Genomic DNA, 18,519 nt, shown 5'->3' on the forward strand with positions numbered 1-18,519 from the left:
ATAGGACACAGGTTAGAAAGGGCTTTTTGAATCTGTAGTGTTTGAATTTCTTAAAAGCATTAAAAAAAAGTAAATAACCTCTCCAAAAAATAAGTACACTTGCAGTATAATATTGCCTTTGTCATCTTTTTATACACTTCTCAGATTACTCACTGTAAAGCATGTTGTGCAAAATCAATGCATATAAAAATTATTTCGATTTTGTAGATTTGGAGGCACCATTTTACTTTGGAAATAAAAGTAGTTTATAGATATGTCACTGGTCATAGATATGACTTAGCTGGTGTCAAATCCTTGGATTGAATAAATATATGAACAGGAATATGTATAAGCACAGTTATAGAGCACTCTTCAGATACAAAGCTTTGTAACGTTATTACTCCTGATAATTCAGTGGGAACTTAGAAATAGCTATAGAAGCAATTTCCCAGAGAGGAGGAACTACTTATAGTAAAGTGAAACAGTAAAGTGAGGTCAGATTTAAGGGATCTGGAAAGTTAGGCAGTGAATGACAGGATTCTACTGCAGATTTTCAGTGGGGGAATGAGTTAGTTTAAGGCTGTTTAGGGCCATTACCCAGCAACTGGCTGCTAGCAGCCTGGAATGATTAAGATTGGAGGGAAAAGGCCATTGGGGAGGCACTTACAGTAGTCTGGGCATGAAATGATAGAACAGGAAAGACATGGCAATAATTGGTTCCTCAGAAGAACTGGAAACTCCTCAGTGCACAAACTATCTACCTTCCAAGCTCCAAGCACCAAGCCCAGTGCTGGCTACAGAGTGTGAACAGAGTGACTATTTGATGAATCATAATGAAATGAAGATCAAGCCTTGATAGCTTGGTGGCATGTACTGTTCAGAAATGGGAGAAAAGAGAGAATATCTGGGAAATGACTTAGCCAGCAAAGTGCTGCTGAGAGGGTGGGACAGTTTGAAGGAAGATGATGATCAGTTTGATTTGCATTTTTTTTTGCCCCAACACTAAAAGTGATATGTGTTACCTCAGCTGGTTTAGCAGCCCTGATATCAGGAGACCCAAAACATGTTTCTTGCTCTAGTCTTTGAGGCCAGTAGTCAGGGCTGAAGAACAGCATGAGAGAACGGGAAAACCAACTTCTGAGAGCCAAGCCTGGTACACAAATTGGATTGCTAAAGACAAATCCAGATTTCTCAATCTGGTTTATGTAACAAAATGTTAAAAAACAATGTACGTAATGCTATCAAATAGTATTAATGCTCTGCTGTTTCTCTTTCAACATTTCAATAAAAGAATTTATAATTTGCAACATATATGATTAAAAATTAAAATCTTTTATAAATAAGTGACATGTACATGGGGCTTCCCCAGTGGCTCAGAATCTACCTGCTATGCAGAAGACATAGGAGACCAGAGTTCAGTCCCTAGGTTGGGAAGATCCCCTGCAGGAGGGCATGACAACCCACTCCAGTATTCTTGCCTGGAGACTCCCATAGACAGAGGAGCCTGGTGGGCTACAGTCCATTGGGTTCCATAGAGTCGGACATGACTGAAGTGATGAGCATACATGCATGCAATATGTACACATCTGTATGAAAAAAAGGCACCTCAAATGAAATGTTATTTAAGCGGACAAAACAGTAAACAGAAATATAAATGACAAGCCTGTGAAAATAATGTAACTTTACTAGTGCTAAAATAACGGGCTACAATTTATAATCATTTAATTGTTACACTGAAAAGAATGATAATGTCTAGAGTTGGGAGGATATGGGGAAACAGCCATTCTCACAAACCTGGTTCGGTTTTCAGGCTTTATTAGCTGATAACTCAGTACTTTGTGTTTAGGTATCCATTTTCCTATTTATAGGGTACTTTTATAGGCTCCAAGTGTGTTTATAATTCTCTGGATCCTACTCTAGTGGTTAGTAGGTGTTTAATAAAAACTCAGAGTAGATTTTTAATTAAAAAAACTTAGTCTTTAATAGACTATCAAAATCATTGATTTATTTAAAATGATGGAAATAGGCAAAAGATTTTACATCTTAAAAAACAAAAACCAAAAAACTCTTAGAGCTATAAGCTGGATTTTATATGGAGGATTTACAAATATATCACTTTTGGGGATATTTTGATGGTGTTAGCTGAAAAGACTCTATCCTTTAACTATGATAATCTTACCAATAGGTAATAAAAATACTGTGTATTTTGAAGCTGTTTGAGTGAGGTGGCTGATTTATTGTTTCTTCTGTATTCTCTCCAAGCAAACATGATTTTTTTTTTTTTAAGGAAATAATTAGGATAAAAGAAACTTGTTCACAGCATTAGAGGAGCAGAGTGGTATTGTGGTGGGTCCAGGTGCTTGTATGAATTTTGCTGTTTCATACAGCCTTGGAGCCTCGAACAAGTTACCTAACTTTTCCTAAACTCTTTCTTCTTCTGTAAAAATAGGAACAACTGTTCCTGCCAAACTCCTAGAAAACTGTATGGAGCTCAAATGCAGCAATGTACAAAGTTGTGTCTTTAACAGTAGGTGGTAGGGATATTTTAAATATTGTTATAATTGGAATATTCAGTCAGTTCAGTTCAGTTGCTCAGTCATGTCCAACTCTTTGCGACCCCATGGACTCAGCACTCCAGGCCTCCCTGTCCATTGCCAACTCCGGAGTTTACTCAAACTCAAGTCTATTGAGTCAGTGATGTCATCCACCATCTCATCCTCTGTTGTCCCCTTCTCCTCCAGATGTGTCTTTAACAGTAGGCGGTAGGGATATTTTAAAATATTGTTATAATTGGAATATTCAATTCAGTTCAGTCACTCAGTCGTGTCTGACTCTTTGCGACCCCATGAATCGCAGCATGCCAGGCCTCCCTGTCCATCACCAACTCCCGGAGTTTACTCAAACTCATGTCCATCGAGTCGGTGATGCCATCCAGCCATCTCATCTTCTGTCGTCCCCTTCTCCTCCTGCCCCCAATTCCTCCCAGCATCAGAGTCTTTCCAATGAATCAAGTGGAAATCAAGTGGCCACTCTTCACATGAGGTGGCCAAAGTATTGGAGTTTCAGTTTTAGGATCATTCCTTCCAATGAACACCCAGGGCTGATCTCCTTTAGAATGGACTGGTTGGATCTCTTTGCAGTCCAAGGGACTCTCAAGAGTCTTCTCCAACACCACAGTTCAAAAGCATCAATTCTTCGGCACTCAGCTTTCTTCACAGTCCAACTTTCACATCCATACATGACCACTGGGAAAACCATAGTCTTGACTAGATGGACCTTTGTTGGCAAGGTAAGGTCTCTGCTTTTGAATATGCTATCTAGGTTGGTCATAACTTTCCTTCCAAGGAGTAAGTGTCTTTTAATTTCATGGCTGCAATCATGATCTGCAGTGATTTTGGAACCCCCAAAAGTAAAGTCTGACACTGTTTCCACTGTTTCCTCATCTATTTCCCACGAAGTGATGGGACCAGATGCCATGATCTTAGTTTTCTGAATGTTGAGCTTTAAGCCAACTTTTTCACTGGAATATTAGTCATATATATATAAGTGATGACAGGGTCACATAGTAAAAGTACATTTCTCTTTGTTTACAAACAATCTTTTAATGTTGCTGCTGGCTAAGCCCTTCAGTGTGTAATCAGTGCTTTTCTAGTTAAGGCTGTAATTCCTGTGAATTAGCTCTGGTAGGGTAACTGAGTAGGGTCAGTGTTAAATTTGTCCTCTCTGAAGTGAATACTTGTCTTGAATAAATCTATTTTGATACTGTTTCACTGCATTGATCATTGATCTCAGTAATTATTTATTTAGGCTCCAGTGTTTACCTTTGATTGCACTTGGAATAGTTTACACTTGGGGATAGTGTTTCATTTCACAATTGAACATTTCTTTCTTTACTTCAATATTGTCTTCCTCAATTTGCTTTTGAACTTTTCCTTGCTTGGGTAAAAAGGGTCTTAGAAGACTGTTAGTTATATATTTCAAAATCTTGATTTTTTTTAAATTGTTTATTTCCTGTTATTTAAGTAACTGTACTCAAATAATGAATAATTAATAGGAATTTAGTCTTGAGAATCTTAACATTTTAAAAAAATTCTCTGAGGGATAATGTAAGCCTTTCCCCCATTATTTTTTGTCTTTGTAGCTTTTTTTATTTGCAATAAGACTGATAAGACTATATTGTTAGAAAAAATATACCTCAGTCCACATTTTGAAAAATTAATTTCCTTTAAGCACAAAATCACATTTGATTAATTTTTCTCTGAGTCATTCCTTTATCTCCTTTTACTACACTACTCCAGTTGCAACCCTCACCCCAGTTCCCGCATAAGAGAGTTATACTTCAAAAGAAAAAAAGATATGCACTTTTTTTCAGGTATGGTAATCATCAATTTGATCATATTAAGAGAGTTTAAATTTTAGCCTATACCTCTATGCCATTATTAATTAGTAATTTTTAAATTATTATATTCCTCATGGTTTATGCAATAACCATACAAAAATGATCACTTTGCAATGCTAGTTAATTCTTTGTCCCCAGTATTTGTTAAGTTCTGTTTTTTATAAGATGTTTGGCATCGAACTATTGTGGCTCAGATGGTAGGGAATCTGCCTATGGTGCAGGAGACCCAGGTTTGATCCCTGGGTCAGGAAGATGCCCTGGAGAAGGGAATGGCAACCCACTCCAGTATTCTTGGCTGGAGAATTCCATGGACAGAGGAGCCTAGTGGGCTATAGTTCATGGAGTTGCAAAGAGTTGGACATGACTGAGTGACTGACATATTATTTATCTTTTCATTTGTTTTTGCATGTTATTTTATAAATTCAACCTTGAATGATTGTGTAAATTACTTTTGTTATCATATTATTTAGTTATGTTGCCTTTATATACTTATGATACAATTAATGCATTAGTGTAGTTACCACATACTTAACTTTCAGTACATTATAAACTCTTTGAGGATAGGCACCATTCTTATACATTTCCTTGCAAATGGTAAATGTTCATTTAATGTTTGTGTCTATATATACAGGAAGATGTAAAAATGTAATGAAAGTCACTCAGTTGTGTCCAACTCTTCGTGACTCCATGGACTGTAGCTGGCTAGGCTCCTCTGTCCATGAAATTTTCCAGGCAAGAATACTGGAGTGGGTAGCCATTCCCTTCTCCAGGGGATCTTTCCAACCCAGGGATCAAAACTATTCTCCTGCATTGTAGGCAGATTCTTTACCATCTGAGCCACTAGGGAAACATATAAATTATATATATGGTATAAATTAGTGACTGAACACATGTTAGTTGTGTGTGTAGTTTTTGACCTTTTCCAATAAATAGTTTTATTTCTTTTTTGGTAGACCGTGACATATTATGTTTTATAAAAATTCACCAGTGTGAATTTAATATGCTTGTTCTTTATCACCATTGCTGTAAATGGCTTTCTTGACATGGAGAAGATATGTCACATTATATATTTAACCTTTCTTTTCTTTTTTTCAGTTGTGATAAGAACTCTTAATATGAGATCTACCCTTTTAAGAAATTTTTAACTGTACAGTAGAGTATTATTAACTATAGGCATTATGTTGTACAGTAGATAAGATCTTTAGAACATTTTCATCTTGCATTATTGAAATTTTATGCCCACTGATTAGCAACTCCCCTTTTTCTCCTCCTGCTAATCTCTGCAACCACTATTCTACTCTCTGATTCTATGAGTTTGACCATTTTAGATATAATCATGCAGTATTTGGTCTTCTGTGACTGGGTTACCTTATTGTCTTCAGGGTTTATCCATGTTGTTACATATTGAAAAATTTCCTTCTTTTTTTAGAGGCTAAATAATAGTACATTGTATATATGTGCCACTTCTTTATCCATTTTGTCTGTCAGTTGATATTTAGATTGTTTGTACATCTTGGCTATCGTAATAGTGCTGCATTGAACACTGGAGTTCTATTATCTCTTCAGTTCCTGATTTCAATTCAATCAAGTGGGATTGCTGGATCATATGGCAGTTCTATTTTTAATTTTTTTTGAAGGATGTCCATACTGTTTTCCTCTGTGTTTACTCTTAAAAGTGATCTTTTTTTCTTTTCCTTTTTTTTTTTCCTAAAAATGGGTTGAATCAGTCTTTTGCTTTCCAAAAGAGAAGCACTGCACAGTTAAAAGTTTCATGGTATGAACCTGTGTTTAAATATTTTCACTGCTTCATGTCTATATTTAAAAGCAAAGAGACATGTTTTGGAAGTACATATATCATGGTATCTTCAGTAGGATGGAAATACAGTAGGAGGGAATTAGGAAGATGACTGAAAACATATGCTAATAATATAGTTTCATTCCACCTCGTATTTTTTAATGTCTAGAACTGAATTCTTATTTGTTTATTTTTGCATTGCAGTGAATGACCTAGGAGGGGACTTCACAGGAGTTGGCAAAGGCTCCTTAGCTGCTGATAAGGTTGTTGAAGAAATAAGAAGGAAAGGTGGAAAAGCAGTGGCTAACTATGGTATGGTATTTGAGAGAATTATACTGTTTCTTTTATTTTTCCTCAACTAATGCTATTTCTCATGTTAATAAATCACTTAGCAAATATCTCAACATTCCAGTGTAATTATGAAATTAGATTTTATCTAAGTCTGCCAAAGATGTTTAGCAACAGATTTTATATGTGAGATTTTTTTTTGATGTAGATTATTTCATAAGTCTGAATTTTATTCAGTTGTTTATTTAGTGTTTTTAGTAAAGAGCACATGATATAACCAGTACATTACTGTAAATGTGGATATGAATATGCTCTTGTGACTGCACTGGGACTTGGTTGCAGCTTATGGGATCTCGTTTCCTGACTAGGGATTGAACCTGGGCCTTCTGCATTGGGAGCTTGGAGTCTTAGCCACTGGACCCTGAGGGAAGTCCTTACTCTTGTTTTTAAAAGCTAAAACATCTCTTATATTTCTACAGAATTACATTAAATTCTTAAAAAAAATTTTGTATTTCTTAAAGTAATATAGCGTAAGAAGTGAAATGCCCCAATTCTGTACCCAGCTTTCGTATTCCATTCTGCATAGGAAATCATTGCTATATGTAACTTTCTTATCTTTATAAAAACTTAAGAGTCAAAAGTAGGCATTAAGAATAAAGAAAAAAGTCATGAAAAACAGCAAATACAGCCTTTATGTTTGATACATTGATTCTAATATTACTTGTTTTGTTTTGTCTTGAATTAATTTATTTATTTTAATTGCAGGCTAATTACTTTACAATATTGTAGTGGTTTTTGCCATACATTGACATAAATCAACCATGTCATGTATGGGTGAACATGTGTTCCCCATCCTGAACCCCCTTCCCACCTCACTCCCCATCCCATCCCTCAGGGTCATCCCAGTACACCAGCCCTGAGCACCCTGTCTCATGCATGGAACCTGAACTGGCGATCTGTTTCACATATGATAATATACATGTTTCAATGCTATTCTCTCAAATCCTCCCACCCTTGCCTTTTCCCACAGAGTCCAAAAGGCTTTATTATACATCTGTGTCTCTTTTGCTGTCTCACATATAGGGTCATTGTTACCATCTTTCTAAATTCCATATATATGTGTTAGTATGCTGTATTGGTGTTTTTCTTTCTGACTGACTTCACTCTGTATAATAGGCTCCAGTTTCATCCACCTCACTAGAACTGATTCAAATGCATTCTTTTTAATAGTTGGGTAATATTCCATTGTGTATATGTACCACAGCTTTCTTATCCATTCATCTGCTGATGGACATCTAGGTTGCTTCCATGTCCTGGCTATTGTAAACAGTGCTGCAATGAACATTGGGGTACATGTGTCTCTCTCAATTCTGGTTTCCTCGGTGTGTATGCCCAGCAGTGGGATTGCTGGGTCATATGGCAGTTCTGTTTCCAGTTTTGTAAAGAATCTCCACACTGTTCTCCATAGTGGCTGTACTAGTTTGCATTCCCACCAACAGTGTAAGAGGGTTCCCTTTTCTCCACACCTTCTCCAACATTTATTGTTTGTAGACTTTTTGATAGCAGCCATTTTGACTGGTGTGAGATGATACCTGATTGTGGTTTTGATTTGAATTTCTCTGATAATGAGTGATGTTGAATATTTTTTCATGTGTTTGTTAGCCATCTCTATGTCTTCTTTGGAGAAATGTCTGTTTAGTTCTTTGGCCCATTTTTGTGATTGGGTTGTTTGTTTTTCTGGTATTGAGCTGTATGAGCTGCTTGTATATTTTTTAGATTAATTCTTTGTCCATTGGTTCGTTTGCTATTATTTTCTCCCATTCTGAAGGCTGTCTTTTCACTTTGTTTATAGTTTCCTGCGTTGTGCAAAAGCTTTTAAGTTTAATTAGGTCCCATTTGTTTATTTTTGCTTTTATTTCCATTATTCTGGGAGGTGGGTCATAGAGGACCCTGCTGTGATTTATGTCAGAGAGTGTTTTGCCTATGTTTTCCTCTAGGAGTTTTATAGTTTCTGGTCTTACATTTAGATCTTTAATCCATTTTGAGTTTATTTTTGTGTATGGTGTTAGAAAGTGTTCTAGTTTCATTCTTTTACAAGTGGTTGGCCAGTTTTCCCAGCACAACTTGTTAAAGAGATTGTCTTTTCTCCATTGTATATTCTTGCCTCCTTTGTCAAAGATAAAGGGTCCATAGGTGTTTGGATTTATCCCTGGGCTTTCTATCTTGTTCCATTGATTTATATTTCTGTCTTTGTGCCAGTACCATACTGTCTTGATGACTGTAGATTTGTAGTATAGCCTGAAGTTAGGCAGGTTGATTCCTCCAGTTCCATTCTTGTTTCTCAAGATTGCTTTGGTTTCTCAAGATTGCTTTGGCTGTTCGAGGCTTTTTGTATTTCCATACAAATTGTGAAATTATTTGTTCTAGTTCTCTGAAAAATACCATTGGTAGTTTGATAGGGATTGCATTGAATCTATAGATTGCTTTGGGTGGTATACTCATTTTCACTATATTGATTCTTCATATCCATGAACATGGTAACTTTCTCCTTCTATTTGTGTCATCTTTGATTTCTTTCATCAGTGTTTTATAGTTTTCTATATATAGGTCTTTTGTTTCTTTAGGTAGATTTATTCCTAAGTATTTTATTCTTTTCATTGCAATGGTGAATGAAATTGTTTCCTTAATTTCTCTTTCTGTTTTCTCATTGTTAGTGTATAGGAATGCAAGGGATTTCTGTGTATTAATTTTATATCCTGAAACTTTACTATATTTATTGATGAGATGCAGTAATTTTCTGGTGGAGTCTTTAGGGTTTTCTATGTAGAGGATCATGTCATCTGCAAACAGTGATAGTTTTACTTCTTTTCCAGTATGGATTCCTTTTATTTCTTTTTCTTCTCAGATTGCTGTGGCCAAAACTTCCAAAACTATGTTGAATAGTAGTGGTGAGAGTGGGCACCCTTGTCTTGTTCCTGACTTTAGGGGAAATGCTTTCAATTTTTCACCATTGAGGATAATGTTTGCTGTGGGTTTATCATATATAGCTTTTATTATGTTGAGGTATGTTCCTTCTAATCCTGCTTTATCATAAATGGATGTTGAATTTTGTCAAAGGCTTTCTCTGCATCTATTGAGATAATCATATGGTTTTTATCTTTCAGTTTGTTAATGTGGTGTATCACATTGATTGATTTGCAGATATTAGAGAATCCTTGCATCCCTGGGATAAAGCCCACTTGGCCATGATGTATGATCTTTTTAATATGTTGCTGGATTCTGTTTGCTGGAATTTAAGGATTTTTGCATCTGTGTTCATCAGTGATATTGGCCTGTAGTTTTCTTTTTTTGTGGCATCTTTGTCTGGTTTTGGTATTAGGGTGATGGTGGCCTCATAGAATGAGTTTGGAAGTTTACCTTCCTCTGCAGTTTTCTGGAAGACTTTGAGTAGGATAGGTGTTAGCTCTTCTCTAAATTTTTGGTAGAATTCAGCTGTGAAGTGGTCTGGTCCTGGGCTTTTGTTTGCTGGAAGATTTCTGATTACAGTTTTGATTTCCGTGCTTGTGATGGGTCTGTTAAGATTTTCTGTTTCTTTCTGGTTCAGTTTTAGAAAGTTATACTTTTCTAAGAATTTTTCCATTTCTTCCAAGTTGTCCATTTTATTGGCATATAGTTACTGATGGTAGTCTCTTATGATCCTTTGCATTTCTGTGTTGTCTGTTGTGATTTCTCCATTTTCATTTCTAATTTTGTTGATTTAATTCTTCTCCCTTTTTTCCTTCATGAGTCTGGCTAATGGTTTGTCTATTTTATTTATCTTCTCAAAGAACCAACTTTTAACTTTGTTGATTTTTGCTATGGTTTCGTTTCTTTTTCATTTATTTTTTCCCTAAGTTTTACGATTTTTTTCCTTATACTAGCCCTGGGGTTCTTCATTTTTTCCTTTTCTAGTTGCTTTAGGTGTAGAGTTAGGTTATTTATTTGATTTTTCTCTTGTTTCTTGAGATAAGCTTGTATTGTAATGAACCTTCCCCTTAGCACTGCTTTTACTGAGTCTCATAGGTTTTGGGTTGTGTTTTCATTTTCATTCGTTTTTATGCATATTTTGATTTCTTCTGTGATTTGTTGGTTATTCAAAATTGTGTTGGTTAGCCTCCATATGTTGGTATTTTTAATAGTTTTTTTTCCCTGTAGTTGACAGCTAATCTTAATGCATTGTGATCAGAAAAGGTGCTTGGAATGATTTCAGTTTTTTTAAATTTACCAATGCTCGATTTATGGCCCAGGATATGATCTATCGTGGAGAAGGTTCCGTGTGCACTTGAGAAAAAGATGAAATTCATTGTTTTGGGGTGAAATGTCCTATACATATCAGTTAGGTCTAACTGGTCCATTGTATCATTTAAAGTTTGTGTTTCCTTGCTAATTTTCAGTTTAGTTGATCTTCCATAGGTGTGAGTGGGGTATTAAAGTCTCCCACTATTATTGTGTTATTGTTAATTTCCCCTTTCACACTTGTTAGCATTTGTCTTACATATTGTGGTGCTCCTATGTTGGGTGCATATATATTTATAATTGTATATCTTCTTGGATTGATCCTTTGATCATTATGTAGTGTCCTTCTTTGCCTCTTTTCACAGCCTTTATTTCAAAGTCTATTTTATCTGATATGAATATTGCTACTCCTGCTTTCTTTTGGTCTCCATTTGCGTGAAATATCTTTTTTCAGCCCTTCATTTTCACTCTGTATGTGTCCCTTGTTTTGAGGTGGGTCTCTTGTAGACAGCATATATAGGAGTCTTGTTTTTTTATCCATTCAGCCAGTCTTTGTCTTTTGGTTGGGACATTCACCCCATTTACATTTAAGGTAATTATTGATAAGTATGATCCTGTTGCTATTTACTTTGTTGTTTTGGGTTTGAGTTTATACACTTTTTCTGTGTTTCCTGTCTAGAGAAGATCCTTTAGCATTTGTTGGAGAGCTGATTTGGTGTTGCTGAATTCTCTGAGCTTTTGCTTGTCTGTAAAGCTTTTGATTTTTCCTTCATATTTGAATGAGATCCTTGCTGGGTACAGTGATCTGGGTTGTAGATTTTTCTCTTTTATCACTTTAAATATGTCCTGCCATTCCCTTCTGGCCTGAAGAGTTTCTATTGAAAGATCAGCTGAACAGCTGATCCTTATGGCAATCCCCTTGTGTGTTATTTGTTGTTTTTCCCTTGCCTCTTTTAATATTTGTTCTTTGTGTTTGATCTTTGTTAATTTGATTAACGAATTGTCTTGGGGTTTTTTGCCTTGGGTTTATCCTGTTTGGGACTCTCCAAGTTTCTTGGACTTGGATGGCTATTTCCTTCCCCATTTTAGGGAAGTTTTCAACTATTATCTCCTCCAGTATTATCTTATGGCCTTTCTTTTTGTCTTCTGCGACTCCTGTGATTCGAATGTTGGGGCATTTGACATTGTCCTAGAGGTCTCTGACGTCCTCATTTCTTTTAATGCTTTTTTTCTTTTTTCCTCTCTGCTTCATTTATTTCCAGCATTCTATCTTCCACCTCACTTATCCTATCTTCTGCCTCAGTTATTCTACTGTTGGTTCCCTCCAGAGTGTTTTTGATCTTTTATTGCATTATACATTATTGATTGACTCTTTTTTATTTCTCCTAGGTCTTTGTTAAACATTTTTTGCATCTTCTCTATCCTTGTCTCCAGACTATTTATCTGTAACTCCGTTTTGTTTTCAAGATTTTGGATCATTTTTACTATCATTATTCTGAATTCTTTTTCAGGTAGACTCCCTGTTTCCTCCTCTTTTGTTTGGTTTGGTGGGCATTTATCATGTTCCTTTACCTGCTGAGTATTTCTGTTCCTTTTCATCTTGTTTAGATTGCTGTGTTTGGGGTGGCCTTTCTGTAGGCTGAAAGTTTGTGGTTCCTCTTTATTGTGGAGGTTCCTCCCTGTGGGTGGAATTGGACGAGTGAGTTGTCTAGGTTTCCTGGTTAGGGAAGCTTGTGTCCATGTTCTGGTGGGTGGAGCTGGATCTCTTCTCTCTGGAGTGCAATGAAGTGTTCAGTAGTGAGTTTTGAGGTGTCTGTGGGTTTGGTGTGACTTTTGGCAGCCTGTATATTAAAGCTCAGGGGCAGAAGGGGCGTGGCCGCCGCGCAGGGGGAGGGCGCTGGGAGGAGCGGCCGCGGCTTGGCGCTTAATAAAAAAAAAAATAAATAAATAAAGCTCAGGGCTATGTTCCTGTGTTGCTGGAGAATTAGCATGGTATGTCTTGCTCTGGAACTTGTTGGCTCTTGGGTGGGGCTTGGTTTCAGTGTAGGTGTGGAGGCTTTTGGATGAGCTCTTATCTTTTTTTTTTAAAATTTTATTTTATTTTTAAACTTTACATAATTGTATTAGTTTTGCCGAATATCAAAATGAATCCACCACAGGTATACATGTGTTCCCCTTATCTTTTAATGTTCCCTGGAGTCAGGAGTTTTCTGGTGTTCTCAGGTTTTGGACTTAAGCCTCCTGCCTCTGGTTTTCAGTCTTATTCTTACAGTAGTCTCAAGACTTCTCCATCCATACAGTACCGATGATAAAACATCTAGGTTAATGGAGAAAAGATTCTCCACAGTGAGGGACACCCAGAGAGGTTCACAGAGTTACATGGAGAAGAGAAGAGGGAGGAGGGAGATAGAGGTGACCAGGAGGAGAAGAGGGGGAATCAAAAAGGGAGAGAGCAGTTTAGCCAGTAATCAAATCCCTGTGTGCTCTCCACAGCTTGGAACACCCAGAAAGGTTCACGGGGTTCCATAGAGAAGAGAACAGGGAGGAAGGAGATATAGGTGACCAGGAGGAGAGGAGGGGGAGTCAAAAGGAGAGAGACAGATCTAGCCAGTAATCAGTTCCCTAAGTGTTCTCCATAGCCCAGAATACCCAAAGAGACTCACAGAGTTGGGTAGAGAAGAGAAGGGGGAGGGAGGAGGCAGAGGTGACCGGTTGGGTAGAGAAGAGAAGGGGGAGGGAGGAGACAGAGGTGACTGGGGGGAGAAAAGGAGAGTCAAAAGAGGGAGAGAGCAATCAAGCCAGTAATCTCGCTCCCAAGTAAAAATGGGTACTGAAGATTGGATTCTGAAAGGTACAAAATTGGTAACAAATACCAAAAAGCAAAGATTAAAAATCTAGAGTAGAGGTTAGGTTCTCAAAAATACAATATTAAAAAAACAAAACACAAAAATTATAAAAAGTATATATGAAATTTGCTTTAAAAAAGGGTCTTTTTTTTTTGCAAGGTAATAGGTTATAAAAATGAAAATTGAATGAGTAGTAAAGGACTTAAAAATTTTAACAATGGTAATAGTAAAATACATCTAGGAATTTCTCTGGAGCTGTTGCAGGCAGTGTAGGGCCAGTTCAGTTTCAGATAGTTCCTTGTTCCAGCTTATACTTCTCAAGGTCTATAGGCCCCTTCCAGTGTAGTCAGTGCTAACTACAGGGTTTTAATCTGTTGCACCTGTCACTTCCAAAATGGTTCCCTCTGTTTATTTTGGCTTCTTCTGTTTGCAAGTCTCTTCAGTGTCTAATTTCCACCCTGACACAAGGGGGTGAAGGTGGTCACTTATTTAGGCTCACTTTTTCGGTTGTGCTGTGGGGAGGGAGGAGCAATGCAAACAAATATCACTGGCGTGTGTGGGGAGTGCTCACAGTGTCTCGGCCACACTGGGTTTGCCCCCGCTCACAGCGTGTGTGCTTTCCCGGTCTATACTGCTCAGGCTCCAGATTGCTCTTCAGGAGGACTGTCTAAAGCAGGCCTTGGGTTATGTGCACTTCCCAGGTCTAAGCCGCTCAGGTTCAGGTTCTCGGGTACTCCACAAAGGCACACTCGGTTGGGCCTGCGTTTTGTGCCCTTCCCAGGTCCCAGCAGCTCAGGTGACCAGGTGCTTGGCAAGTGCACTCTCCCCAGGTGTGTGGTGCGTCTTATCACCTCCCCGTCCCAGCTGCTTGGTTTCCTGAGTGTCCAGTGGGAGCATGTCTCAGGTGTGCTGTGTGTGTCCTCTGGGGAGCTGATCTCTGGCTGCCACCCTCCTGGCGGATGTCAGCCATCCAGGATCCCAGGAAGACTTGGTTAACGACTGGGAGCCTGCTCACAGTTTGGTAGAGGATGCCCTTTTCTGGCTCTGGCTGTCGCCTGCCTGCCTCTCTGCCTCCAGTGGGGGATGGGCCCTTCCGCAGTGGGCTAGCTCTCCTCTGGTATTCGCTCAGTCCTTTGTTCCGTGAGTGGGCTGGCAGTGCCTTAGGTTAGAGCTTTTCACAGGAAAGCTCTCTCTCTCTCTCTTTTTTTCCTCTCTCTCTGGCTATCCCACAGTTTGGGTTGCTATCTCATGTTAGCTTCCTCAGATTGTCCTCAGGGCATTCAGGCCCAGTCCTTACCCTAAGCAATGCAGCCTGCGCCTCCTGCTTGCTGGTGGCAGATGTGAGCTCCTGCGCTACTTCTCCACTGGGAGTTGTGGTTAGGCATGTAATCTGTGGGTTTTATTTATTTGTTTATTTATTTTCCCTCCTGGTTATGTTGCCCTCTGAGATTCCAAAACTCCCCCACAGACCCACCAGTGTGAGGGTTTCCTGGTGTTTGGAAACTTCTCCTCTTTCATGACTCCCTCCCCGGGATGGGTCTCTGTCCCTAACTCTTTTGTCTCTCTTTTTATCTTTTATATTTTGTCCTCCCTCCTTTTGAAGACAATGGCTGCCTTTCTGGGTGCCTGGTGTCCTCTGCCAGCGTCCAGAAGTTGTTTTTTGGAATTTGCTCAGTGTTCAAATGATCTTTCGATGAATTTGTGGGGAAGAAAGTGGTCTCCCTGTCCTATTCCTCTGCCATCTTAGGACCATCTGATTCTAATAGTATTTGTAAGGAATCTTCTTGAATAGATTTACTTTTAAAAAGCTAGTGTTTAGTGACTTTTCTGCAAATTAGATTGTTTTTGTGGGCCAGGAAGAAAATTAAATTGCCTGTGTCTTTATTTTGAAATTTTAGAGGAAAGAAGATAGGATATGGTTTGTTTTTTGTGCTCAAGGGAATAATGAGACAGATATTTTAGTATCTTATTTCTGCTTTGAGAGTCTAGAAAAGTGTTTTCATCTTTAGAAAAAAATTCTGGGGTTTTAGAACCTAATTTTTAAAGATAAAAATTTCAGACTCTTCTCTCCACCCCTCAGTTTTGATATACAAAGTATAATAGTCAGGATTCAGTCAGGAAAACAGAAGCCCCTCTTGGTTTTCCCAGAGTGAAGGGTTTTGTACAGAGAGTTAGAGACTTACCATTGGAAGGTCTGGGCTGGTGCATGTCAGTGAGACTGTAGGAGACCGTCTCAGCCTGTGGCGGGTGGTTCTCAAGAGCCTGCCTGCATGTGCTGCCAGTGTCACGTCTGCAGCTCCTCATGAGACTGCCTGCCCCTGCAGTCTCCTGCTTTTCTACCTTTTAAGTGAGTGTCTCTTTTTGGAGGATCTAACTCAGGACTGTATGGGCCTCAGAGAAGGGCCCTGGGTCCTCCTGTGACTGCAGAGAAAGTAGAAACACTAGTGATGTTGAGTTGACAGCTGACCATTTGAGACACAGCTCTGGTGATATCAGCCCTTCTACTGGGCTGATTAGCAGAAAATAACAAGGCCATAATATTTCATTGAGCTTTGCCTTTTGTGGTTAGTATTATATTATAAAAACAGGCTTCCTTAGTGGCTCAGTGGTAAAGAATCCACCTGCAATGCACGAGACGTGGGTTTGATACCTGCGTTGGGAAGATCCCCTGGAGGAGGAAATGGCAACCCACTCTAGTATCCTTGCCTGGGAAATCCCATGGACAGAGGAACCTGGTGGGCTCCGCGGGGTCTCAAGAGTCGGACACAGCTTAGCAACTAAGCAACAACAACATTACAAAAACAATAGGTTTGTTTTCCAAATGTAGTCATAGACTTGGCCATGCTTTTTCCAATTAAATACACTCCTCTTTCCCTCCCTCTCAAATTCTCATTTGCATCCTTAAGTAGAAGTCCTATGTGACAACTTAAAATTCAATAGCAATGAAATAATAATCATTTGTCATCCTAGCCACATTTCAAGTGCCCAGTAGCCACATGTGGTTCATGGCTACTGTATTAGATAGTGCAGAAATACGGACATTTCATTTTCATAAGACAAAGCTCTATTAGACAGTGCTGTCTTTGATCTTATTTGTCAAACGCTTGTTATTTACCCAGCTCCTTTTTTTTTTTTTTGGTAGGTTAAAGAATTGTCTTAGGAACAAAATTTCTTTTGTAATGTAGATCATCTATAGTTTGTATGTGCCTACAATATAAATGTATTTTTCCTGGATATGAATTCTGTTGAATGAATTGTATCTGTCATGTACTCTGATCCACAGAATTTAGAAGTCATTTGTGAAGATTCTTACTGAAGTTTTGTCCTAATTTTCCTTTCCTTCAGATTCAGTGGAGGAAGGGGAGAAGATTGTGAAGACAGCACTGGATGCTTTTGGAAGAATAGGTGATGTTTCTTTGCATTTATGGTGCTCACAGAGCAGCTTCTACCTTTCTAATGAATTATTTTTTATTTTACTTTTGTTTGCTAAAAACTCTTTCTTGGTAATCAAATTTTTAGATTTGTTTTAAATTTTAATTATTTAGCATATGCTGATCTTATTCCACAAAGGGCTTGAGGTGACAGTTTGTATGCATGTATGTGTTGAATTGGTTGTTTGTTTTTTGTATTTTAAGGGCTTTTAGAAAAACTTAAAAGCATTCTCTAAGTTTCTTTTTATAGTAATTTAATCATATCCCCAATATATAAAAATACATATATAATGTACAATAATTTACATGATTATATAAGTATTTAATAACTATTAAAGATATTATAATAATTTAATCATATCCTCAATATTGGGGATATGATTATATATGTATATCAGAAAGAAAGAACGAAAGAGAAGTCGCTCAGTCGTGTCCAACTCTTTGTGACCCCATGGACTGTAGCCTACCAGGCTCCTCCATCCATGGGATTTTCCAGGCATGTATATCAGCTGCTAAGTCACTTCAGTCGTGTCTGACTCTGTGCAACTCCATAGACGGCAGCCCACCAGGCTCCCCTGTCCCTGGGATTCTCCAGGCGAGGACAATGGAGTAGGTTGCCATTTCCTTCTCCAGTGCATGAAAGTGAAAAGTGAAAGGGAAGTCGCTCAGTCGTGTCTGACTTTTTGGAACCCCATGGACGGTAGCCCACCAGGCTCCTCCGTCCATGGGATTTTCCAGGCAAGAGTACTGGAGTGGGGTGCCATTTCCTTCTCCATGTATATCAGAGGTATGATTAAATTATTATAACACTTATTTAATAGTTACTAAGTAATTATAGGGGCATCCCTGGTGGCTCAGATGGTAAAACATCTGCCTGCAATATGGGAGACCTGGGATCGATCCCTAGGTTGGGAAGATCCCCTGGAGAAGGAAATGGCAACCCACTCCAGTACTCTTGCCTGGAGTGATTCTGTATCTTGCAAATTAAGATGAATTATACAAAAGTTCATTTTTAAGAAATATTTCAATATATTGTTTAATCTTCCTAATTTAATCCCATACATTGTAAAAGGTTATTGAATTACTGGAGGAACTGCCCAACATGTTTCTAGTTTGAAAAACGTTGATTTTTATAGTTTGAATGTGTTCACCTTCCCTTTTTTTGGTCTACCATATATATTTTTTCTAGCTATGTTTGGTTGAGTTTGTGTGAGACATGTTTACATATTGTCTGACACAGGGATAGAAGCCCTAAAGATTTGAAGTCATAAAATGAAGATAGCCACAAGATGATGGTTGAACCTTAAAAAACAATCCCTTTCTTTTTATAGTGAGGATGCAATTGTGTATTCATATAGGCTGTCATTTTCTAATTCTAATGGTTTCGCTTTTGACTTTTCATTGGCAAGGAAAATTTTTTTAAAATTTTTAACTTTCCCTGTGAATTTCGAAGTTGCTTGAGGGATGGCTTATGATTACTGCTGAGTTCTAAGAACTTAAGTTATG

The 18,519-nt window shown here is 38.1% G+C and overlaps 1 protein-coding gene across 1 annotated transcript in view; it reads left to right on the forward strand.

Moving 5' to 3' along the window:
- The window catches only part of HSD17B4 (hydroxysteroid (17-beta) dehydrogenase 4), a 100,182-nt gene that overhangs the window by 14,216 nt on the left and 67,447 nt on the right, over positions 1 to 18,519 (forward strand). The window contains exons 3-4 of the mRNA XM_010846608.1: positions 6,378 to 6,485; positions 16,928 to 16,987. Coding sequence (XP_010844910.1) covers positions 6,378 to 6,485; positions 16,928 to 16,987 — 168 coding nt within the window. The remainder of the gene's footprint in view (positions 1 to 6,377; positions 6,486 to 16,927; positions 16,988 to 18,519) is intronic.

This window comes from Bison bison, unplaced genomic scaffold, assembly GCF_000754665.1.
Source record: "Bison bison bison isolate TAMUID 2011002044 unplaced genomic scaffold, Bison_UMD1.0 scf7180017864238, whole genome shotgun sequence".
NCBI lineage: Eukaryota > Metazoa > Chordata > Mammalia > Artiodactyla > Bovidae > Bison > Bison bison.